This window comes from Paralichthys olivaceus, chromosome 9 (assembly GCF_024713975.1).
Source record: "Paralichthys olivaceus isolate ysfri-2021 chromosome 9, ASM2471397v2, whole genome shotgun sequence".
NCBI lineage: Eukaryota > Metazoa > Chordata > Actinopteri > Pleuronectiformes > Paralichthyidae > Paralichthys > Paralichthys olivaceus.
The window spans coordinates 22,808,506-22,835,403 of record NC_091101.1 but is presented as its reverse complement, the minus strand read 5'-3'; the positions used below and the strand labels follow the sequence as shown (position 1 = coordinate 22,835,403).

At 40.6% G+C, this 26,898-nt stretch overlaps 1 protein-coding gene across 1 annotated transcript in view; it reads right to left on the bottom strand.

Annotated features, from left to right (window-relative positions):
* Nucleotides 1-7,200: 7,200 nt before the first annotated feature.
* The window catches only part of slc36a1 (solute carrier family 36 member 1), a 34,089-nt gene continuing 14,391 nt past the window's right edge, over nt 7,201-26,898 (bottom strand). The window contains exon 12 of the mRNA XM_069532054.1: nt 7,201-9,736. Within this exon, the coding sequence (XP_069388155.1) occupies nt 9,462-9,736 (275 nt within the window). The 3' untranslated portion in view covers nt 7,201-9,461. The remainder of the gene's footprint in view (nt 9,737-26,898) is intronic.

The following is a 26,898-nucleotide window of genomic DNA, read 5'->3' as shown; positions in this document are numbered from 1 at the left end:
GTACATCCTGTCGTCATCACCTACGTGGGCTGTGTCCACCTATACTTGACTGACTGGTTTGTAGACGTGGGTGTTCGGAGGTTGTTACCATTTGAAATGAGGAAATGGATGAACCGGCTCAAATCATTATTTCATTGCCATGGTAACAAGGGTATTTCTAGCAGCGTCAGCACCTTCACGCACAGTACTCCACAGTACTCCACAGTACTACAGTACTCCACAGTACTACAGTACTCCACAGTATTACAGTACTCCACAGTACTACAGTACTCAACACTAACTCGAATGTTACCAGATGAACGTGCTCATGGTTCAAACATTATATCGTCGGAGGTGAAAACTGCAGCAATTTGCCAGTATTTTGTCTATTTGCATGTGGAATCTGCAGTGAGTTGACCTCTCAGGGCCACCGTAGTTTTTTGACTTGACATTGACCTGAATGCATCATTTTCAAACCTACACAAAGTTCCATCAATGCCTGAAATCCTGGGCTTCACGTGTCCATCAGCGCATCTGGGTGGCATCTCTTTCCTCTCAGTTTAGATTAAACGTAACGTCTCGACGGCCCTATAACCAAAGCAGGCACAGTTTCATCTAAACTGGGTTAGAGAAAGAAATTACAAGCAGTCAGGTGAGAAGTTATAGATCTGGAGGTTGGCTGGGCGTTAAATGACTCTTTAAAGATATAATAAATGAGCTCCACACACAGAACAGGGATCTGAGACACAGCAGTCATGGGTTGCTTTAAAAGTGGATACGTTCTGATCATGTTTGTGACGTTGATTCTCCAGGTCATCTTCATATCTAGTAACAAAGCCATGCTCTTGATGCTGAAGCTCCAGCAAAATAAAAATGCTGTGCGTTGGTAATCAAATGAATATTCAGCATACGACCTTGTGACCTCACGATCATCAAGATCGTTCTGTGTCCCTCGCTCACACTGGACCTCGGCTGTGAGCTTTGAGAGTCAGGTGGCTGAAGAAGAAATCCGAGTCTGTTAGACCGTGATGTCCCCGTCACAGACCGATGACATTTTAATATCACACAGATACACAGTGTGTCCTCGGAGCGTCGTTAATATCCATCACAATGCACAATACATGTCAGTTTAAAAGATCTCAGGTTTCTTCTCTGCCATCGAGTACGCTGCACATTTTATAATAACAGGACGAGAAACAAGCACTGTACTCTAAAGACTAAATACAATATTGTGGATCAATACATTATTTATATTTATTTATAACAACGGGAGTTTATGACATTATTAATATATAATAAATACCTTTGTCATTTTAAATGTATTAATTAATAACCTAATTAATGCATATTGGTGCGAACGCGATTTTTGGGTTCTATATCATCAAATAACTCATTAAAACCAAACTTATTAGAAACGTAAACACTTTAACATTGGTGTGGTAAGAACTAACAATGACAGAGACCATCTTTGAGTAACATCTATTTAACGTGTATGTCCCATCCACTAACATGAAGGAGGCAGGGTTTATGACCCATACTGCCGTCAGCCACCAGGGGGCGATCAGAAGAATTTGGCTTAATTTTTGGTGAGCTGTCATAGGAGACGTCTTTACAGCTGCAGTTAAAATTTCACGTAATTTCTCTTTCATACGTCCGTGGTTTTAATTAACTGATGTGATATTAAAATGTCTTTCACCGTCTAATAGAAAATGTGTTACTCATGTTTTATTCATGTCCTTAGACTGTGTTTCTCCTCTTCCTGGGACCGTAACGACATCGTTGACACATTGATTCTCTGTCATTTAAACAATCACTCACATGCAGTTATTCACATCACAGTCATGGTCTCTGTGTCTTCCTCGTGAACTCAAACGTTTCTGTACTGACTCTTTGAAAGACCTGAATCCATTTAGGACATTTTATGAAAAAAAAAAAAACAAACCTCTGGAGTGAAGCTGCATCTGTGGTGGGTTTTCATTTTGCTGCTGCTGAAGCATCGACTCATTTATTTCACCGGGACGGTCCACATCATGGGTTACATACCTGGAGCAGGATCAACAGAGGAGGGAGGCCTCCTCCTCCTCCTCCTCCTCCCCCTCCCCCTCCCCCTCCCCCTCCCCCTCCTCCCTGCAGCGATAATCCACCATGAAGGTGTTTCCTCTCTGAACGTGTTTCTGTGTAAGACTCTCAAATGAACACAGACAAAAGTCAATAACACAGTGTCTCTGCCATTCAGAAGCAATACTCACACATTACAACTGTTCATTACCCCCCCCCCCCCCCCCCCCCCCCCCCCCCCATCCTGAGTACAGTTACTACACACTTTGAATATTAAACACGAGAATGTCAAAAAAAAAGAAAAGATGTGAAAGTGAGTAATGAAGAGATGATTGTTTTGAAAAATGTTCTGACCACATCACTGTGTTTCACTCTCCTGGAAGATGAATGTTTCATATGAATGAAGAAGCTGCTGATGACCTCACTGAGCGTCGTCTGTTCTCAGACCTGTTCCTCTCCAGAATAAAGGTCCTAGCTGGGTCTTAAAACTGCGTCTAACAAGGACATTTAAAATGGCAACAGGGCGAGTGAAGCTGTGACCCAGTTCAGCGGCTGCAAGCTTCGGAGGCTGCATGTGAAGTTTTCATCACAGTGATGCAACTCGTCTGTCTTATTTCGGAGGCTCCTTCAAATCTGTCCTTCCATTCCCATGGATTGGTCTGGGGCCAACCTATCCCAGAATCCATTGGCCGTTGGTGACAAAGTGTATTAGCTATAAATAACAAGCTGGTGACACAAATGGGAAATCCTCCGTAGACCAGACCGTCCGGTTTCAGTTCAGCTTCCTCTGTGCAGGAAGGTGTAGACGAAGACGTGACCTGTGTAGACCGATTCCTCCGAAGGATGTGACCCCTGAATTGGGACACAGCTCTTGTGTACGTGTCTTTGTTTCATGTTTGTGCCAAAATACTGCCGGTCGCAAAAAAACCCCAGGAAAAGTATATGAAAGCAAAATATAATTTTATTCATCAGTAGCTTTAACGCAGGTCAAATTACATAGAAACCAGGCTGTTTCCTCAGTGTTTATGCTAAGCTAAGCTAACAGACTCGTGACTTGGATCAGGAATTAGAAAAAAAGAATTTCCTAATTTGTTGAACTTTTTTTCTCTAAATTTAGTTTTTTTTAATATACAAACTATTCCTGATAATATTTCTGTATTTTTCCTTTTTAATTAATTATTTATTTATTTATTTATTATTTATGTGAATTAGAAAAATGAGAAATTCAAAATTCAGAAAAAAAAACAACTTTGTCGTCTTACTTTTAAAATGTTCCAAAACGCTTTGATTTGTCTGCATCTGCGTTTGTGTTTCAATGAGATGGTTCAAACATCACATCATCTAATTATAATATTATCAGTGATGTCTTGTACTGCACTTAAAAAACATATTTTTCAACTTATGTTAATTGAAGCTCAAGCAGTGAGTCCAGATTTGATAAAATTTAGCTAACTTTACCTTTGTTTTAGCGTGAAGCTGATTCACCACAAATTCAAATATAATGAGTCAAATTATGTTCAAGCAACAGTCGTACGTAACCTTGACGTCCTTAAAACAACATTTCCAAAATTTTTCCAGTTGTGACCCGGAAGCAGACGTTTTCTCTTTACTTGCAAATGATCAAATCCACACATTGATTCTCTAATTGATGGAAAATATATTGTAAAAAAATTCAATTATCAATTTCTGTTTCCTTCCATATGGAAGCTAAAGAAGTAGATATTAAATAAAACAATGAGCTGAGAGAATAAACCTCAGTCCCAGTGCAGACAGACGTGAATTTACATTTATAGGACCCCGGCTGGTTAGAAACAGCCTGGTTAGAACAGTGGGAAAGATAATTGGCCCCACTGAGGGTGTGAAAAACACAGAACCTGCTTTTTACCTGTAGTCGTGAAAATCCAATGACATTTTTTCTTTTTCTTTTAGCGCTAAAAAAAATCAATGCAATTACCTGAGCTTGTTGTTGTCGGTGTGTTGGGAACAGTTATTTAAAATAAGAAGATATAAAAATGCAGTTTCCGAAGGCCATGAGAATGTACCTGTGTTATTTGATTTATTTTTCATACGCTTTTTTGCACATCACCGTGGAGAATGTTTCCTGTTTGTATTGTTGATGAGACAAAAGAAACCAACCGAGCCCTGGTAACATGTCTTAATAAAGGAACGTTCACTGTGAGCCGGCGTCTGTCGCTTTATTCCGCACAGAGGTCGACTGTTCCAACGTGTTTCACTGTAAGAACGGGAAACCACAGCGGGAAAAACATTTTCAATATTTAATGTATTTGCTGACAAAAGGGCAGAAACACAGCGTACAGGCTTTCTACTCTCAGTTGATAAACACTCAAGTCATTTAAGTCCACAACGAGTTTTACAACATCAACAGTCGGGGAACAAAGTTGGGATTTTATGGCAAATTAGATGCTAAATAGTTTAATTAGAAAGTTTTTCCCACCTCATTTATTTCAATGGGGGCAGGCTGATGAACAGAAACTGCAAAAGGTTCAACCCCTGCAAACTAGAACGTCCAAATAGTTCAACTGTTGAATCAAAACATTTGTGTGAAGCGGAACGTTATAAACCTCTGCAGGGAGGATTCTGAAGAAAGAGTTTTGAGATCCTGCTCGAATGACTAATTAAAAGCAAATGTATCAGAAACATGAACATTACATTAGTCATATGAACTAACATTTTTGGGGAAAAATATAGTTAGTCCATGTCCCATCCATTAAAATGGATGTATATACATTATGTATATATTTATCTACTGTATATATAGAATCATTATATTAACTAAGGCATTCTCATCATGAAGAATTCCATTTTTCTTAATCAAATGCTCAAACTTTGTACTTTGATCATTAAAGTTATTAAGCAATAAAAAAAATTATATGTTTTGTCACTGAAAGGACTCTCTGAGACGAACAGAGGAATTCAGATACAACCGACTGAGACAATGTGCAGGAAATATTTTTCTGTAAAAACGACACGAAGACAGGGAGAGGATGCAGCTTCAGTAAACACATCAAACACTCCTGGTTCTCGTCTCCAGCACCGAGCAGAATCACACCGCAGCACGGTGTAAATCCTCGCAGGTGTTTGAAGTGATGCTGCACAGATCGGCCGCTGCAGCAGGCGGGTGAGACGAAACGTGAGGCAGAGATTAAAAGAAGCAGGAAACTGTGGAGGAGAGGGAAGAGTTGAGAGGGAGGAGAGGGAACCGAGAGGAAAACACTGCTCCTGTGGGATTCGGTCTACATGCATTTCTTCTCCAGACTTAGGAGGTCAGTTTGACCTTTGACCCCTGAAATCTAACCATTGAATGAAGCTCGGGGGGCAACATGCAATCATCCGCTTAAACAGAAAATACACATTATCCTCCGCTCGCTTTGTGAAATGGGAAACAGTTTCCCAAAGACGAGGAATACGAGCGGAGAATCCTTTAAGCTGAGAGTCCACAGGGAGGCGTCTCCTTATCGTCCCTGTTCTCGGTGAAAGGTGGAGCTGCGCCGGCAGCGAATAAATAAATAATGTAAGAAAATGCGGCACATGTAAGAATATGCGTGTGAATGAATGGATGACTCTCTCTGGACAAAAAAACTTCAAACTCCACCTGTTCGCCCTTTAACCTCAGTCAACGCTAAAGTATCTGCAACAGTGAGGACAGGGCCTCAGTCACCGTGATGAGAGAGTGAGTGTGAATGTGTGTCGTCATCATCACAGTGTGTCCTCTGCTCTCTGCAGACTAACATGAGAGGAGGAGAAGTCATTTCAGCAGGAAAGTAGAAGGAGGTGCAGTGGAGAGATCGAGCGTTAATGTTGAGGCTGTGCAGCAAGAATCCAGCGAGTGACTCAGACCAATGCAACGACTCCATATTCATTCCCAACACTCAGACACCTCCGCCAACGTAAAGCTGCGCGCGATCTATAATGACCAGCCCATCTAAAATGCATGGCGCTGTACATCGGCAAGACTCCCCTGCTCCCACACGGGTTAATGAGATTCCTTCTCCAACCGATTGTGCAGCTTTCGGAGGAAAATGAACCCCAGCGGGACTTCTCCCAGTCCCCATGCAATCGGCCTCCGTCTCATTTGTATCTACTAGCCCGTGAGTGAGATTACTCGCTTGTGTGGGGGAACGTTGGGAAACGTTTGCGCTTCAGAGATGCGGAGAAGAAGAACACGAACAAAGCTGAGATGGCCACAAAAGCTGCTCGGCCCTCGGAGCTCCAAGGTCTTTTATTTGGCTGATTTACATTCTGCAGACGCTGACACAAAGAGGCTGAAACACTGACAGAAACATCTGATGAGACGTTATTACTCACACTACATTTTAGTTTGTACAAACTTGATGGTAAATAAAGATAGACACCTCCCCACATTCAGAAATGAAGCCAAAATATCCAAACGTATTAGAAACATAAACTCAGTGTGATCAGAACAACCTCAAATGACAGAAACCATCTTTGAGAAACATGTATTTAACGTCTACTTTCTTTTTTTAGTTCGGTCCATGTCCCATCTGTTAACATGGAGTAGGCAGGGTTTATGACCCATAGCCAGACACCAGGGGGCGATAGAGATGCTTTGGCTTCAGTCATTAACTGTGTCCTAATGTGTTAGTCCGTGTTTAAACATCTGTGACGCAGCTGTGAAAGTTATCGTTTTAAAAACTGGAAGGATGAAACAGAACCATCACGTTTTCCATCACTGTTGCAAAATTGGTGTTTTTTGACATTTACACCAGTTTCCCAGAGAATAATTCATGGATCTTGATTTAGAATAATCAGGTATATCTCGGGAACTCATTGGGGCAGCTTGATTGAATTTAAGTGGCCTCTTCTCTCCACTCGAAGAGGCGAAAACTTGAGTCTTAACGACGAAGTCCTCAAGTGCAACGTCCTAGAATTATAATGGTTAACTGAAGAACGTGTTGTTACGTAGTTGAGTTTGGTCAAATCAGTTCAGCTGCGACTGAAGAAAAAGGAAGAGAAGAGCAGATCAGCTGCTTTGATAACATCCACTAATTCCAGAAATCTCTCGGTCGGTGGGTTTCATATCTCGAGATGCGTTCATCTCATCAGCTTCACATGTGGGGTTCGTATTTTTAAAGGTTCCGAGAAGTGGTGCATAGAATTTAATTCGATTTGATAAGCTCAATGTTAATAACACAGTTTAGTCTTTATTTGACGTGGCTCAGTTCCTGCAGGTCTCTTTTACAGTTTCAGAAAGAAACCTGCAACCAGCTTCACCACAGACTGAGCAAACCCAGTACAAACAGGCAGGTTTAGAACCAACACGGCAACAGTTAATGCAACAGAGTTAATATTAGAAAATGTGACAAGTGAAGATGCGACTGAAAGAAATGTTTTTAGGCAGCTTCCTGAAAAAGACAGAGAAGAACATGATGGTGCTTTGACTGTTATTTGACTCTGAGCGACAAATTCAAAAATAAAGCGTGTTGAAATTAAAAACTACTTGTTGATGGACTGAACAGTTTGATTTAAAAATACTGAACCGGTTAATAAGATCCGTCTTCTCTGGGGAACTGCACATCATCATGAAAGATTCCATTTTTACACGTGTTTATTCACAAAAATCAGCTGTGACACAAACCATCAGCTGTTACAAATCTTTACACACGAGAGTCAGAACTCTCCGAATATTTCTCCCCGACAGAAACACTGAAGACAAACAACAAAGTGACGGTTGCACGTTTGCCTGCGTCGCTCTACTGAAGCACACGTATGAATCTCGTTCCTACTGCTCGGCGTTAAGTTGGGTTTTATTTTACATACATGGTACATTATATTACATGCAGAGTCTGTGATTAAACTGAAATAAAACTTAGTTGTAAGCCCTAAAAACGCATGCTGTGTGAATAAAAAACTATTTAAAAATACAGAATTAATCTTTGTAAATACATTTCAAAACACATTTAAAAAAAAAAAAGAATCGTATCATAAAAATAAAAGTTTTAAAGACACAAAAAAAAAAAGTGACTTGTTACAAAGAAGAGGTCCCACATAAACACCGATGAACTGTTTTTGTTCAATCTGAAATATATTAAAGTTTGGTTTAGAAAATCGAGGATCAGGTTTCTTGTGAAATCCTGGCTTTTAAAACGAAGACGAAAAATAAAATACAAATATTCTTTTAGATTTTCAGTCAAATGGTTTTTATCTTCCTTTTGACTTTACGTGAATCAGTAGTTTAATCTTAAGATTTTGTGGCAGCATGAATACGAATCTTTCTTTTTTTTTTTTTTTAAAGCAGTCATCACTTGATGCAGATGTTACGTCTGTTAAAGTTCATCACACGGATAAAAGACTAAAACAAATTCAAAAAATAACATTTAAAAAAAAATGAGTGTTCCCTTTTTTAAATTAAACCACATCATCCTGAAACCTCTGCACCAGAGACTGAAAACAAACAGGGACGACATGACCGATCCTGAAAATGTGTTCAAAGTTATATTTTCACTGGGGGTTCACTCCTCTGGATCCAAAATATTGGACCTCATAGTTTCTTGAAAAACTCTTGACAGCTCTTTGAATATGACACCGAACAAACAACAACCTCAGTCGACCACTGACAAACGTTTCCTCCTCCACTGAATAGATAATAGATAAAAATAGATACAAATTTAAATTTTTTTCTTTCAACTTAAAATCACAACATTATTCTTGTAATATTATGATTTTATTCTTGCGATATCACAACTTTATTCTTGTGACACAAGGACTCATTGTCCTTGTGTTTTTTCCATTTAAGTGGACTTATATATACTTGGTTGTAATTTTGTTCCGATTTTTAAGTTGATGATTTACAGATGGTGTACTTTGTGTATTAAACTACCCTCCGAGTAGAGTTTGTGGTTCACAGAGTAAGGCATGAGTTAAAGTGCAACACAACATGAAGATTGTTTTTAAAAACTTTGTTCTAAATAATGTTCAACTAGAAAAGATCTAAGAGAGACGTCGTTTGGGCTGAAGGTGTTTTTGAAACGTTTTAAAAGACCAAATGGAAACCAGTTTGTGAGGTAGTTAGATTTTCTGACTGAAATATTTAAAAACACATATATATATATATATTCAGACTATACCTCGAAAACCTTTGATTCTGTACACAAAGGAATTATTTAGCCTTAACCGTAATTTTGTAATCATTAAATTGCACTAAGAGGCTGTAATTGTTGAGATGTGAGTAGTTACAGGACACTGTAGTACGGTAGTGATAGTACTAGAATGAAACACGACATCGAGCATCACACACACCGTCAAACTGCTTCAACATAGATTAATCCTAAAAACGCTGCTGTGTCCGACAGCAGCAAATCAAAGAAGAACAAACAAAACCTTAAAATGTGCCCTAAAGTGTCCTGGGTGGTTCAGCTCCACCGGCCGAGAGTCACTTCACTTCATCACTGCACCATGTAGGAGGAGAACGTCTCCTCGTGTTTGAGTCCGTTCCGGGTGATGATTTGCTCAATGGCGATGTAAGTGCCCGTGAGGAAGCCGATCAAACCCACCATACTGATGACCGCGTTCTTGGCGGTCACCAGCGGCGACAGGCCTTCAGAGTGAAAAGTTACGATCTGGAGGAGAGGGGGGAAGATCAGCGCCAGGAAACTGCTGCTGACCGAGCCGACCAACGAGATGACGAGGTCCAACTCCGGTATCAGGACGGCGAGGGCACCTGGGGGGGGGAGACACAGAGGGACGACATGAGAGGCAGTAAGGTCTGGAGCTGAAAAGTGGATGTTGGGAGATGAGCTCGATTTTCCCTGATCGATTTTGCCAACAAAAGCCCCAGATTGGAGCCAAGCCTGTGTTTTATTGGCTCCAATCGCACTTCGACAACGCAGATCTTAACTTAGTCAGGCACTTCCTGGTTCGTGTGAACTGCACATTAATCTAACAACTTTGAAAGTTATTTAATCTGAACTTGTCATAAGTTAATCGGGTCTGGAAACCCCTCCGTGCCTTTTTCTGAGTTGATTCTAAATGTGAATCCCCTGCTCTTCCGCTTGACCTCGCCGTAATTGCATCACAGCGTCTGTACCTATTGATCACGGCTACATTTACATACTGAGTGATCACAGGCCGTCTCCCCACTGCATAACTGTCCCCTTGTCCTTCACGCTGGGTCAGTCCGCTGTCTCTGATCTGTTCTGTACATACTTTATAGAGGAATACCAATAGACACACACAAACTTTGAGACTGGATTCTGGCTGATATTTCTTTAACAATTGACTGGAAGCACTTGCTAGCTCAGTGAGGCTACAAAAAATACCTCAGTGACTCTGATAGTACCTCAATTCAAAGAGAATATCTGAAGATGTGAACAGCTAACGGTCTCATCCTTGAAGATGACACAGATATAAAAAGCAATCCAGTGGTTTTACTAATTCATAAAAATTCTTATGCTGAAGGCAAATGTTGAAGTAAATCTGAGGCTCCAGTTTCAGTCTGTGAAACTCGTCACTTGTCTTTTATTTAATGGGAAAGAAGAATTCTCTCAATCACAAGAAACCTCACAGACTTCATGTGCATTGTAAATAACATGAGGTCACAGTGACCAAAATAAAATCTAATCAGTTGAGAGTTTGAGTCCAAATCGGCAGACTGGACATGAAACATTCAAGAGGCCTTCACCTTTGATTAACTAAATGTAGTTAATTCATCCTAGAGTCCAACTGAAGGTTTGTATCAAGTGTTAATATATTTCCTGAAGGCATTGTTGAAATACGAGCGTTAGCGGACGAACCAACCAACATACGTAAGTAGGGACGGGTGGACAAAGTGAAAACACAATGCTTCTGGCCACTGGCAGGGAGACATCAAAATTCAGACTTTGTTCGCCAACTCCTCATCACAGTGACCTTTGGCCTCTTTATCGCTGGCTGGTTTCTTCTCATGTTTGTGATCTAGGATTTCAATCATATCCTCCCAGTTCTCTGTGTTCCCTGTTACATGAGAATGATGGCGTGTAATAGAAGAGCCACATGACGAACTGAGTGCCCTGTAGAAGAGACAGAGGAGACAATCCCTCGGTTTTTATCTCCTCTACAGCACAGGAGTGGTAGAAAATTCAGAGCTGTGATAGAAAACAGGGCAATGAAGATGAGAGAGTACGAAAAACAGGTTGGATGAGGAATGAGGTGAGGTGTAATTTGGGAAAAAGGTGAGGTGAAGTGAGAGTCGTAGAAGAGATGGATAAGGCCTGGGAGAAGAGAGGGGGGAGGCGAAATAGTGATGAAGAGAGCAGAGAGTTTGGCTTTGAGAAAATACAGCTGTGATTGAGGGGATTGTTTTTGTTGGGATCAGCGACCATGATGCTACTGTCGCCAGGGACCCGAGTCACCTTCACCTGTCGTCGTGGAGACGGGCATAAACTGTGCCAGGCAGCCATGACTGGACAAAACAAGCGACACACTCCGATGATGCCTTGTCAAGTGAGGAGTGCGATCGAGGGATTGTTACGTTCACACACAAACACGTGCTCATCATCTCTAAATCTGTCCGTTACCATCTTCTCCCACAGCGAGCGGAGAGGAGAGGACAGGTGGGGCGCTCCTGTTCTCTCTGTGTGTCGGACGCTCTTCACCAGCAACTGATGAAAGAGTCTCTGAAACATAATCAATTGCTTGCCGCTGCACGTTCACAAACTTGGACAAATTAACCTACGGGGCGACGGCAAGGTCGAGCTTTCATGTAACAAGTAAGGCGAGAGAGAGCCCCTCGCCACCACACTCCTGGGGAGTAAACCTGTCACTTCTGGGAAAAGACCCATGCTATTGAAGGGTGCTCTTCAAACTGCATCTGAAGCTTGCAGAGCCATCAAACAAGGCAGGCAAGGCCGAGAAGGGGGAAGGTGATGGGGGTGTTGGGGCTTTCATACCAAATAAACCACAAGGCTTTAGCTAAAAGCCAGGCTGCTGTCCCCCGAGAGAGAAGCAGAATGTGTATCATCAGGCAGCTTCAAAGGGCTGAGGAGGGAACGCGTCGAGCAACCTAATATGGCCGCGCTATCTCTGATCGTACAGAAACAAAGGAAATAAAAAAAACACAAGAACATGAAGAGAAAGTATTTTCCTCCTTCTAGTGCAGCTTCTCTACTCCACCTGATTGGTATGCCAGAAATTGCTTGACGCAGTCAGATACTCCTTCAGAGAATGACGGAGATGTCGGAGAGGAGAAAATTGGATGATGATGTCGATAATGGTTTTATGATGTTTAGTTATGTTTAGAGTATTAGAAAGTGAATGAATGGTGCACTGTAAAGGTCGGACATCGCATCTGCAGAATTTAAAGTGTTTGTGAGGGGAGGAGCGCCGTGAAAAGAAACTCATTTAAATTGCATGCCATCATCAACAATTGGTTTATTTTAATAATTTCCCAACTGCAGATTAACACGAAGTAAAATGGATGAATATTAATAGGTCAAAAAACTAACAGTAGATTAAAATAAATTTAAATTTATGGGATAAATATTCTTAGAAAAGAAAAGGCACACACAGAACCAACACTCTATACAGCCTGGTAGCTTTGATGTGAATAACATCGTTCAGATCATTAATTTCGTTTTTAATCTGAAACAGATTACAGTTGGACATTGGTTCTCTGCCGGGAAACTAGATTGCTCCGGGTTGGGGTAAGTTGCTGCCTCCAAGTGAACAAGTTAATGTAGCTTGAGGAAGTGACGGGAAGACAGTTGGGTCAGTGTGTTGTCAACAGTAAACTAGCTGCCTTCATGATCTGATCTCGGATAAGAGGAGGATAATGGACGATGGATGGAGGTTTGACATTGGTCAAAATTCAGAGAACACAGCGTAAAACAAGCAACACAAGATCAAGGCTCATAACAAAACTTAATCACCCTCGATGATTGATTCAGGAGCAGGACGGCTTCCAAATGAACGTATGATTAAAATTATTGACTAAGAACTGAAATCTGTTCTCTAACTTACCGAGACTTGGATCAATTATGTAAAAAAAAAAAACTCCTGCAGGCAACAATCAATGAAGCAGGTTTGTTGATTCGTGACAGAAGGAGTGATACAAATCTGTGAGGTGATGAGTTGAGAATAAAACCCAGTTAAAATTGATCAGGAAATTTACAAGCCATAAGATTTCTTCATTGACCTTTGGACGTCTTTTTAAAGATTAGAGGTCAGAGTGTGAGACGAGTCCGTGTGACCAAGATCCACAGCAACATGACCCTTGTCAGACATGTTAAACTTGCTTTAATCTTAGGTCTTGTGTGTCTGAGTGCAGAAACGCGTTCATTAAAATCCCAAACTTTTGTACTGAACATGCTGTTGCTGTTTAACTCCACTACACTTCTTTCTTTACACCCATCAAGAGTGTCTAGTTCTGATAAAAGAAATATAAAACAAAAAGGAGGTGGTCTGACAATCTTAATGATTTATTTATAAAGCAATGTCTATCAAGATATATGTAGTATTCCCTAAAACATTTACTTAATACTTGAAAAGTATTAAAAAAATTCTGAATCCACATCAAAGTACAATGGGTTCTTCCGAGGCCGATGCACACCACCAGGTTAGAAGTCTTTGCAAATCTGTGCTTAAAAATAAACCAACAAACAGACACAGGTGAGAACATAAGCTCCTTGGTGGAGGTGATAAGCAGCTGGAAGAAGAAAGGCGGAGAGAAGGAGGGGAGCGGGGGTCTGATTGCCTTTAGACTGTCAGTTTCTGAACCAAGCCCACAACTTTCCAATCCACTGGCAGGACCAGCTTCACAGCCAGGAGGAGTTCCTCCAGAGCCACAAAGTAGAGGATGCTCTTTGGTGGGATCAGACATTGGTAGAGTGGGTATACTGTCGTGTCTTCACCTTGCCACCAGCAAATACCACACAGGAAGGAGCCACAGGACCCAGCTGCCTCCAGACTTTCATGCGCTCAGAGCTGTGCTGTCTTGCTGCTCAGTGGACTGGAGCTCATTAAACATGGAGGGGAGCTCACTCCCCGGCCGCTTCCACTGAGGGCCAACAACAAGTGAACAGTCAAGGTCTGCTAATGATAATTAGCGAGGAGTGGATCTTCTCAGCTTGAAACCACGACTTCACTGACATTACATTCCAGAAAAATAGCACTCAAATACTACAGATGTAAAAACAGCAGCCAGTAAAAAAATATATTATTTTATATACATCACGACGCCATCAGCCTTCTTTACACACACTTAGTTAAAGACAATCACCTACAAAATCATTATCTGATGCCAGATGGAAGTCACAGTGCTCGTTTAGACTATGAAACATCTTCACTGAAACAGTCTGCTGAAAACTAGGTATAAACTGGGAATTAACACTGTGATGAGCAGTTTTACCTTAGTTCTAAACTGTAACTGACCTTCGACGTATCACATCAGTGATATACTTTGCTCTGACCACTCTGTTCTTAGAGAGTGCATGAACATTCTGGCACCGGACTAGCGACAAGTCAATCAACTCACCGTGCATTAACATCTACTCGCCACAGGCCATCAATTATGTCGGCCTCCATATATAGCTTGCACTTCACTGTAGCTGCACTGTAAATCCTATCAGCTAAGTTATAGCTTAATGTGTCTTATTGTGTTTTAGTTTATTCTACTTATCTGGTTTTATTGAAGTCTTTAAAACTATTTATGTATCATCATCATTTAAAAAAATGTATATTTATACTGCCTTTAATTGACTGTATGTCTTAATCTAATATCTTTCTGTAGCCTTTATGGAATATGGCAATAACTGTAATTAAACCCTTAATGCAACTCAGCAGACTTCATAAGCAGCATTAATCATCATCATCATCCTCTGAATGAATGCAGACACCATCACTTCCTTCTTTCTTTTTCTGCAGAGAGCAGAATGACTTTGCTCTCAGATAACTTTCCGCAGAGGTGATTATCCCGCCTTGTTTATTGCTGTCGGCGTGTCTGTGTTGCTGCGTGTCTCTTACAAAGTTATTAGTAGAATACACAGCATCTCTTGTCTTACAGATCAGAAACCAGGTGGCGAGGTTTAGGTTGAGTCAACAAGAGCCTGTGTTTTTTTAAACATGAGACATCAGTCCGCTCCAATGATGGATCTATAGGCTATGATACTCGCAAGAGGAAGAAGTAATACCCTCTTAAATATGCTGATTTGTATTTTCTCTGAGACGCTTTAATCATTGCCAGCAAAGTATATAATTAAACTAAACAGCAATGATTCTTAACGATTATTAACTTGGCATCAGACACGCCTCCTCTGCCACTTTGTCTAAATCATTCCTCTCCTTCCATTTGTTCTTATTGCACCATATCTCCATCAACATAACCTCCGGCTCACCTCCCTTTCTCCAACCATTTCATAGTTGATTCAGCAATCAGGTTTTCTCCTCGCCCTGATGAGCACAGAAGAAAGGTGGAAAAACTCCTCTCCTGACCAGTCTCTGCTCTACATTCATCACTTACACCTTTAAATAGACATGTTTCAGATGCACTTGGCACTTTTTTTTGTCACAGATACGACATGAAGGATGAGGCTGCAACTATAAAGGTCATAGACAAAAGGCACGATGCCTCGCATCTCTCCCTCAGCGCCCCCTGGGAAACATCTATTGGGTTTGCCCTGCTCAAGGTCCATGTCTGCTACAGACCATATACTAAAATGTCCTGAGAGGTAAATGTCCCATCCGGAACGATGACTTCATTTAAGACTTTTATTTGTGTATTCATATATTTAAAGGGTCATTTACCAGTATTAACATTTACAAAAAGCATAAAAAGGTTAAATAAATTGTTTGATACATACTGTGATGTAGTTGTTAGCAGATATAAGGATGTTCTAGGTGTTTATTGATATACAAGTTTATGTTACTGTCATTCATTATCTGTTTATGGGTTACAGCTGCATTTGTTTATGACCACAACAGATATAGTTGTTGATATGTATCTGTTTTATTAAAAGTAATGAGCCATACTGTGCATCGTAATAAAAGTCCACATTTCTAGATTTCAAGATTAAAGGATTCAAAAACTAAAAAACTAACATTAGCACGTGACCGGCTTTACTGGTTCTTCAGGATCAGTTCTTCTAACGAGGACATTCTCTCTTTTAGCACATAAACACAGTCAGATCAGTGTTAGGAGCAAGAAGGAGGAACCACACAAGCCTGCAAGAGGTGGACACATTGTTCTGATTGGTGCAAAATTAAAAGATCTGGCAATTGTGAGAACATCTATGTTTACTCAAAGTATCTACCTATCGTGATGTCACCTGTTTGTGCATTGCTGTTCTGAAACCTTGAGTTTGGCATTTTGTTCAGCGCCATCATGGTTTTTAAATCCAGAAGTTACCACATGGTTTATTTGACTCTAAATGGGATAAATTAGAAAATGAGCCTGATGCTATGTTGAAGAAGACTTGAAACTAGAGATTGAGACATAAACTCCTTTGGAAGATGTTTACTGACGAACTGTGGAGTCACCCCCTGCTGGTCATACAAGAGAATACAAAACACAGTCTGTTATTAGAACAACACTACAAGGATGTAACGCTTTGGTAGCTCACAGGATTTAATGGACCAGAGTAGGTGATTTTATTTTTGAGATTTTGACTTTGTTCATAACATAGTTTGCTAGTTTCATGTATTAATTAAATAATAACAAAGCTAAGATCGACAGCTCCTGCCCAATGCTCATATGAAACAGGAAGAAGACTAACTTACTAAACAAACTTTCTTTGCAGTTTTCTGCTCCAGAGGAAAGTGTGTGGAACGTATCTTACGTTTCAGACCAATCTTTTGTATAGACCTCCAGCCAGTATGAGTCACCATGGCTCCAACAAAAAAATAAGAAGTATTTTCACTTGAGAAACACTATGTACGCCTGAGGAAGGGGGGCTAGGGAAAAAAGTACACACATTTCTTTGCTATGCAATTACAAACTTTTGTTGGAGGGGTGGCTGTCCTCACTAAACTATTCCTTCTAGAGCCTTTGTGAATGACTTGAGTTTCTTAGGAAGCCAAATTGATTATTTCAGCCCCTGGGATACATTGTGGGAGCAATCAAAACCTTTCCCTGAGCAGAAACAGGATGTACACTCATCAAAGTTACCACTTCAATTAATCCTGGTTCATGGTTGTTTAAAATTACAAAAAATACGAGGTAGCAGAAGCTCGTCCCTGCCAGCGTGTGTGAAGATTCATTTAATCAGGGGCAGGTGACAGTCTGCTAAAGGGGCTGTACTCAATTTGGCCCAAGATGATTAGGATTTGATTTTCATTTGACCTTAACTTAACCATGAACGACACAATGAGATGTAAAATCTGTTTTTAAGGCAGCAACATCACAGAGTTACATACAAGGCGCAGATAACACAAAGCATATACGTTCATATGACACACCAAGTGGAGGATTTATAATTTACTGTATGTGTGTGATCAGTGTTACAGTACAAGTACTGGAACAATAAAACAGGCACTGTTGCTGTGTGTCTGTTTGAAACAACTGGTTCAAACACTGCAGCCAAGATCTTGAGTTCATGCAACCCTCCCAAAGTGAAACCTCTCCACTGGACAACAACAAATTATTATTTTTACAATTTTATAGATCATTTTAAGATAGATTGTTTTTTTTAAATCTCATTTCACGTTTATTTTCCAAACCACTGGTTTGGTCCAGGACTGAACCCAGGACAGTGATGCTGTATGCAGCCGATGTTGATACAAAAGAGTAGAAAATATCCAACACCAACATCAGCCAATATTTACAAATTGTCAATGATTTCTAAAATGTAGATATTAAACCCTAATGGCAATTTAAATGCAATTTAAGCTTAATATTTAACAGTTTATCCATGAACTTTATCATAAGTAACTATTGTTTAAAATAACTACAACTGAATATATAGAGCTTAAATTCAGAAAATAAATATTTAATTAACAGGCTCATATCAGATTCCTGAATCCACTTTCTGAAAATTTCACTTCACTCCTGTCACCACCTCTGGGCCACCACTGCCTGCTAGTCGGTGTTTTCCCAGTTTTACCCTCATAACCTGAACTTTTCCATCTTATCCAGGAAACAGGATTGCTTGCTCCGTGGCAAGCTTTCCATTTTGCTCAAGTTATATATTTCAAAATCATAGTTTCAGAAGAGATTGATATGGATTTATTCATTAAAAGCGCACACTCAACAAGACCGCAAACATCTTTGTTTGTCATAATTTCCCTCTCAGCAGCACAATTTACTGCTGCTTCACAAACAGCGTTTGCAGGAAACCAGGAGGAGGTTTTTCTAGCTGAGCTGAGCGATGCTGTTCTTCCTCAGCAATTAAACCTAAAATGTCTATTAGATCAGCAGATCAGTTCTAAATGTTTCAGGGTAGAAAACGAAACAGCAACAGTGAGCTGTTCGATATCAACTACTGCTGCTGAAGAGTTCAGGCTGTCACCCTATTACTCAAAATAGATCTAACTTGTAAAAGCAGGACATCAGTCATTCTTTTCAAATCCTCCGTTTCATTCACAGTCACATTTTTACTATTAAATCTTTTTCACTATGTGTTTCGAGGTACTTTCTGGGTTAGTGCGTCATGTGTCAGGCATTACTCTCCCCTGACCAAAGCAAACAATCTGCGGGTGTCGATGTCAATTTAGTAACTTCAAAGAGAGAAAATAAGAACAGAGAGAATGATGGATTTAGTAAAATAGCAGGAGGTGCTCACCATCGTTCTCTACTGCTCAGTCGAATTGATCAAAACATAAAAATAACATCTGTGGTGCTTCTCTGAAGAGATGCGCTGATTTTAACTTCAAGTGCATGATAAAGCTGCAGAGCAAGTCAATGGTCTCATGCCCCGGAGCACTAATTGATCCAAAGTGTAACCGAACCATTCAAAGCATCGCTCTGTATAATGTTATTTTACTGTTGCTCTCATCGTGAGTCACAAATGCAGCATGTGGAACAAAAGCTCACCTCTAATGTCAAGTAAAAACAAGGACACACTACATTAAAGCATTTTAAACAACTGTGAAGACTAAAGTACTGAGGCAGATGAAAACACATCTCTCAGTGTTGATCTTAAATAACTTAAATTTAGCCTTGAACAGCCGCCTGGATTTTAATATGTGAGCAGGATAATAAGCAGCAGTGCAGAGAGTGAAGTATGTTGTGTGAACATACAGCCTGGCCTTCAGGGTGCATATACAACAAATGCAGATGACTGTTTACCTTCTGAAGAAAAGCAGACATTGTGGAAGATGATTGCTCTTAATTGTGCGGCTGGAAGGGTGGAAGTATACGGTAATACATAAGTATGTTTGCTGCTTGTTTAAGACCCATTTCATGAATAAATCCATACAAATACCTTCTGAAACTATGATTTCGAAATAAATACTGAAAATCTTGAGCAAAATGGAAATCGGCCCACGGAGTGAGCAATCATGTTTCCTGGATAAGATGGAAAAAATTTCAGGTTCTGAGGACAAACTGGTCACAAATGCATGAGCGGGCAGTGGCGGAAACTGAGATTTAGAAGAAAGACAAAATCGGAGAAAGTGATAAGATTCTCCTGTCACTCAGCAAATTCCATTGAATAAGCACTGATTTGTAAATTGATGATAGACTAGAGTGTATAAATATGGATGTTGACTCTGGCTCTGGAAAGGAGGAAAGGCTCCCACACGTGATAAACAAGTGAATGAAAGTAAGGACGCACACAGTCAAATGCTTAAGAGTGGAGAATCTCATACGCTCAGGCAACAAAGGGTTTAGAGAAGAGAAAAGCTTATTCTGGACCACAACACAAAACTACACACGGCATGATGAGCTGCAATTCTGTCTTTGTGATGCACTGGACAGGAACAAAATGTCATAAACAGACCTTTCTAGCCGGCTATGTCATTAGGAGAGAATCTAACATTTCATTGTGTGCTGTGGCCCCTGGAGGCTCCTGTGTTCATGACAGCCTCACTATTAACTATTTTTTTACGGGACAAATGCGATGAAAGGTAACGGGCAACTGAGGCTGAACAGAAAAATAAAATACAAGAACACACCATGCTCAAAAGTAATGGTTGCGGCTTCCTTAACCTCTTGGTGTCATTCCACCTATTTGGCCCTAAAAATGAGGCCAGAACATGTTGAGCATCCCTGACCTAGATGCCCAGAATGACAACAGAGTGACAGAAAACAAATGAGGGAGAAAAGGCTAAGGAGAAAAAAAAACCGAGGGGGAGTGTTAGTGCAAGGAGGATGGAGTTGGAGGGTGAGGTTGACCTTCACCGCCCAGCAGGAGGTCCATGCTAAAGACAGAAATCCTCAGGCTGACCTGTCTTCTCAAGGCCCGGCTACACGGGCAGCGCTGCTTTTAGCTCGGCTGACACAATAAGAGCTGCTGGTCCCGATGTTTGTGGACAGAGGTTGTCATTTAAAGATGAGCCCAGTTAAAAACCTGCACAACCAGGCGATGACGTTTAATTTATTTCTCATAAACCCCACCTCCTGCATGTTAGCAGATCAAATACATGGGGGGGAATGTTTGGATGTTTGGGTATTCTTGAAGGAAACATCATTTATTTAGTTTTACTGACTTAAAACAGATGGTCTCATAACTTGGAAGTAACAGAAGAAATTTTACAAAATATGATTTAATAGTGTTTTTCTTAAACACACTGATACACAATGATCTGGTCTTCATTCACTACTTCTCACTGACACAGTGGAACTCAGATGAGCTGAGAGAGGAACAGAAAGCAAAGGTCACAAGACATAAAGGTGAACGTGTGCACGCATCGATTTTCTCAAAGGGTAAAAAATAAGACGGCACTCCAGTCCAACAACACTGCAGCATGCTTTCCCAGTGGCGTGCCACCTTTGTACCACAGTGCTCCAGGATGAAGAAAAAAAAAAAAAAAAAAACCCATGAAGAAGAGGCTCACGCGACATCCTCACGTCCTCTCATGTTCCCATCAACGGCTTAACAACACACGCTAGCTGCTCAGCTCCAGCCTGTGGCAAAGTGACTCAGACAATGGAAGCACTTTCAAAGAAGAGGTGAAATGACCAGTGTGGCCATTAAAGCTTCTGTACAGGCAGGAGCAAAACTCTATATTTGTCCCACTGTTTATTGCTCAGCAAGGTGAATGCAACTTGTGTATTAATACTTACTTCTGCTCTGAAAAGCAGATACAGTCTACGCTGAGGTTGGATGGAGAATCTGATGGCAGTAGACTTTGTTTGCAACATTGCAGTCTTCACTTCCCCTTGAATTAATTACATAACTAACATCTTGAACCATTGCAGTTTAAATACACCGCACAATTGGGAGGATGTGTGTGATGGGTGAGGCAGATCTCATGAGTAGAGCAGTGCAGTTCGAGTAGACTGCCTGAACTCGCTGGCAAACATTGCTCCATTTATCTTAACACAACAAGATTAGATTTAAAATTCATCAGCTGATCAAACTGCAATTAAATGTCAACATAACAGTATCATGGCAAGTACAACTGCAAAATACAAGACAAAGCTGTGTAGCATCCCTACCACTGCCACTTTGAGGGTCTCTGATCCAACAGAAGCAGCTGTAACCTCCAACCCTCAGTCTATCTCCAGCGAATTAGAATAAAGAGTTCACTTCAAAAGAAATCTCTCTGCATTGAAACAAACTGACCTTTCGAGCAGGAGTATAAGTCACAGCACAGCAGAGAGAGGAGGAGTTGGCTCAAGGCTGTCCTCTCTTTTAACTCTTATCCGACTGTCAAAGCTCGAACTGAAAGTCATGACGAGGGAAAGACCAGGAATTTGTTGTTGTAGCAATTGGGAAAACTGGGGAACAGCGAAGTTCATTTCACAGTTCTGCCATTTGGGACATCAGTCAATGCTGCAGTTCCTTTTCCACCATCACCTGAAGGACACTCTCACATCTCAGATGATTTGTCAGCTAACCAACAATACAAAATGGCAAAATAGAACAACTCCTCCTCACACTTAGGATCCAGACTGAAATCTTACCTACTTATTCACTTCAACTTCTCTACCTCTTTTGGGATCGTAGAAACTTCTAGGATTAAATATTCTTCAGACAAACTTTACAGCTCCACTTCTAAACACCGACACAGGTCTCTCTGGATATCACTGAGTTTTAGTCTCTATGTGATCTTAAGTTTAATATGAATTTTTCCTTTTTTTGGCCACGCTCAGAGAAAGATTGAAAAAGTTATGCCCCTGCGTAGTGTTAGTCTGTCAAGGATTTTGTTTCTTTGTATGTTGCCAGGCTGTCTTTCACTGTACACTCAGATAACTTTGCACTACACTACTACCGAGAGAAGCAAATTCCCGTAGCTGACATACAGCAGCAGTTTAACAAAGACAAAAGCTTTTCCCTCCAGACAGTCGCGAACCAACATCTGCACTCTATTCAAAGACGACATCTCTCAGAGGCATTCTCTTCAAGGTTTATTCCACGCATACCCTGACGATGATGCAGTACTTCAATCTCATCTTGTATTTTGATGCAAAAGCAATCTCCTACACATAAATGTGCATTCAGGAGCAACATGATCCAAGCCCCCTGTCCCTCGGTTCCTTCATTCAAGCATGCATCGCTGGCACCTGATTGGAAGCCAGTCTTTTTTTGTTGCTGCACCATCTCCACACTAATGACACACACGCTGCCCAGCATTGATGAGACTAGAGGCTGCCATGCAAATGACCCACAGACGTGGAGTGGCACATGTAAGCATGTATTCCCTTTTATTAGCTTATCAATATGCATGTGAAGAAACCTGTGCCGCGTAGCGAATGTCATCTGCATATATTCTCCATAGGAGAATCACAGCTAATAAAGGAAATGAAGATCCTGAGGCTAACAAGAGCTGTGGCTCTGTAACTCAATAACTTGGCCATGACTTGAAGTTTTATTGCATGTGAAGGGCAGCAAGGACAGAATAGCAATGAACTGAAGCTCCGCATTTCTTGACAAGGATAAATATTCACATTTGCTTTTTTTTTTTACTGTTTATCACAATTTACGTAAAGAATAACTGTACATCCACAAACTGAGTATCTGTGCAGAGCAGTTAAATAAGCTGCATAAGATAAACCTGCATCTACACTACATCTTGTTCACTGATGCAGTTCCCTCATGTACTGTAACTCCCCTGTTACTTCCTCTCATAAACAATCCTGTCCAATAAAGCGAACATGCTATAAGACTTTAAGCACTCTTTAGAGCAGCATCTGTATCCTACTCCCCTCGAGCGTGTCACATTTATCTGCTTAATTTTGAACCCTTCACATCTTGTGGTCTTAACTTCGATCATTTAAAGGAGGCTTTTATGCAAAGCACTTAACATTACAACAAGTGTGCAGGACGCATAATACCCATCCAGTATTGTGATACTTACTGTATACTGTCAGCTGCACGGGTGACACATCCAACTAAACCCATGAGGCAACACATGACCAATACAACAGCCATAATAGAGCTAATAATATCAATACAGGTTCTGTTTTATTTAGTGCACACACTTAATTACTCAGACTATTAAAACCTGTGTCATGTCAACACTTAAATGAGTCAGTAGAGCGCATACCTCAGTCCCCTGACAGTAAATCAAGCTGCACAAATCTCACCTTATTCTGGATCCAATTCAAAATAAAATGGGTTCTTTCTTGGAAATCTGCTGTTTCTGTGTAATGCTTCTGATTCTGATTCGGGAATTAAGAAACAGACAGGGGTGAAAATCATGAAATACAGCTAAAAGGTATCACACTTTCCTGAGATGTAAATACAAAATGCTCCCACATTCCCTAAAGAAATACGTTGAACAAATATAAATGTCCTGTTTCCAACAAATACTCTACTATTTCACCATTTGAAATGTTTAATGGCTCCTGTCTAGATGAAACGACCCCTAATATATTTATATTTCTGTAATCTTTAGCTAAATGCATTTTGATCTGAGACTCGAGTCTACACAGATATTCTATGTAAACGCAATGAAATGTGGAGGTGAGCTTCCATCCTACTCATTACCTGTGGATTGGTCATCGAATTCACTTTGCCTGCGGCAAACACACTTACTTCTCCAGTTCTTTGCCTTTAACCAAACCTTACTTAGCCTTTTTTTCTTTAAACAGCACCAAGAACAAATGAGCCATTGCTCATTAAACAATGACGCACTGGTTTGTATCATCCATCCAAAATTCAATTAGTACCATCAAACACATTTCCCTACAGAATGTAATCAATGGAGCTCCTCTCAAATTGGTTTTTGAGTGCTGACTGGATTAAACTATTTAGTGGCAGCTTGTTTTGTATCCATCCATTAATTATCCACTTTTCCAGGTTTGCTTTTTGTGGTAAACCAACATCTTCCTCTGTGATTCTGGGGGATTTTGAGGTGATGCCAGACCAGGTGGGAGCAAAGTCCTTCTGGTGCTCTTTGTCCTGTAATCTCCTTCACCATAAAACGACCATCTCAACTGACTCTTTTAAATACAAATGAGTGGCAGTTCTCCTTCGTCTAGATGTTACAGCTTCTTGTTTTGTGCCTATGGGAGAGTCCAACCATCCCGATTTAACAGGATCAAGCATTAATCTGTAGATGGAAAATAATTTCTGCTCAACTTAACATACGAATACTGAAATAGAGGGAGCACTGTGTCTGTACTCAGCATTTCTTTTGTCTGACTTTCTGCTCTTCTTCTGAAAGCTAACAGATACCACCATCAATGCAGTACTGAATTAAATGCAATTGGATTACAATTAAACATTTTACAGTCAGAGAAGGCTGGTGTGAAAGTATCGTCCATAAAATTCCTGTGTCACTCAATGATTTTGAACTGTTGGGTTTTATAAAACGGCAGTATTCAGACCCTGATCACATTGCATGATGAAGAAAATACATTTTTGTGTGTTCAGTCTGCAGTGTTGTAATTTCCTCATGCTCAAAATGGTCGTTCATTTAAGTGTTAATTGCTAAATAAATTCCAAAATCAATCAGTGATCCAGCCCAAGAGAGAACCAAACAGTCTGTAGCTATTTATAACTCACCGCTGTTTTGTCTGAATGACAAGAATCAGTGCAACAGATAGACGAAGCCAGCAATGTTACGTGTTCCATGTCTGAAAAAGGCTTAGTTTGCAAACTGTTCGAGTGTCTGCTTAAGCTCATGGTCTGATGAAGCCAAGAGAACTACATCATCAGCAAAAAGCAGAGGCGCGATCCTGAGGTCACCAAACTGAACTCATTCTACTCCTGAGCTGCATTTAGAGTTTCTGCCGTAAATAATTGGTCAAAAAGACTGAACTTGTCAGAGTCCATTGCCAACCAAACAATTGTGCTTGAACTTTTGCCAAGAATTTAAATACAGTGCATCTCTCACTCCATTCATGAGGAGTGGATGGCTTGCAGCCCACGTAGACTAAGCTTCTCTCAGGCCATTGAGACTAAGAAGACTCGATAAGCAAACCACGTCAGTATCCTCACGGTTACACATAATGTAGCACACCCTTTGGTTTTAAAAATGGTTACTGCATCTGCCAGTCTACAGGGACTGTCCCGACCTCTTTCAGTAGATGTATCACACCATATATTTAGGTTGTCCCCACTGTTCGAGAAAACGAACAGAGTCTGACCTGAACCTGACAGGCATTGTTTTTTGTGACTCGAGCCCAAAGCTACATATAGAGGTTGGTAGTCGTTCATTGAGACCATTGAACGCAGTCTAGCCTGACTTTCAATGCATTTGCTGAAACTCAACCCCTCTCAACTCTGGCAGCTTTGTTAAGAACATAATGATCTTTAAATGAGTAGAAGTCTGCCCCCTACTGACCTTGATGTGCCTCAGGACCTCCACACAGAATTACAACAGTCTGACTGGGGAGGCACGAGACAACAACAGAGAAAATGATGTAGACTCTGGGTCCAGATAGTGAAGCCAAAGTGGAAGGGCCTTTATTGTCTCAAATGTGCGGCAGAGGGCAACTCCAGTCAGTCAGAGTCTCTCTAAGTATATGAAAAAATGACTTGTCACTTAACTTATAACGTCAGTAAACATTTTACCGTGTAGGTGGGCGTGCTCTCAGTTAGGCTCTTCCCCCACGCTCCTCCAAACATTTTTACTTCTGGTTTAAAAAAACTGGCACCAGACAAAATGGTGGATTTAAAAAGGCAATCAACTGTGAGCCAACAGAAACACATACCTGAAGAAGTGCTAAACCAAGCCTCCTCCCAACCATAAAGATAACATGCACACACCCGACAAAAATACAATAAATAACAGGATGAACAAGCACCGTGCAACAAATAAATTGATAGACCTTGTGAATAATAATAATACTAATCCCTAATTGTTTTTTGGTACAAAAAGAGAAATAGATGAAAAGGTGAGGACTGAGTACTTCAGAGACAGAAACTGGAGTTTATTGTCAAAAGGAGCCAGTGCTTTTTAATCCGTTATCGGACACAATCTCCTAAACTTCACCATTCTTACACACGATGGAAGCGCTAACAGAAAATCGCAGAGGGGACTTTTAATTCCAAGTTAAGCTCCTGCTGCTCCACAGTACAGTACCTGGAAATAATTGGTCGCAGAGGGCTCGTAGTAGTAGCACAGAAATTCCTTAGGGTCCGGCTCCCACCACCCTCCATTTAACTGACTGAGGAAATCAGCTGACACTATTGTTGCTGTGGGATAAGAGACCTCTTACACTTTTTTCTCTTGCTAGTTTGCAAAACAAACATATGAGCATTTACTGTATTATCTCAATTTCAAGTTTCAAGCTCTTCTTGAACACAAACTTCAATGACTGGGATGTGCATTGCCTTGGCTGCAATTACTTTATTGTATTTT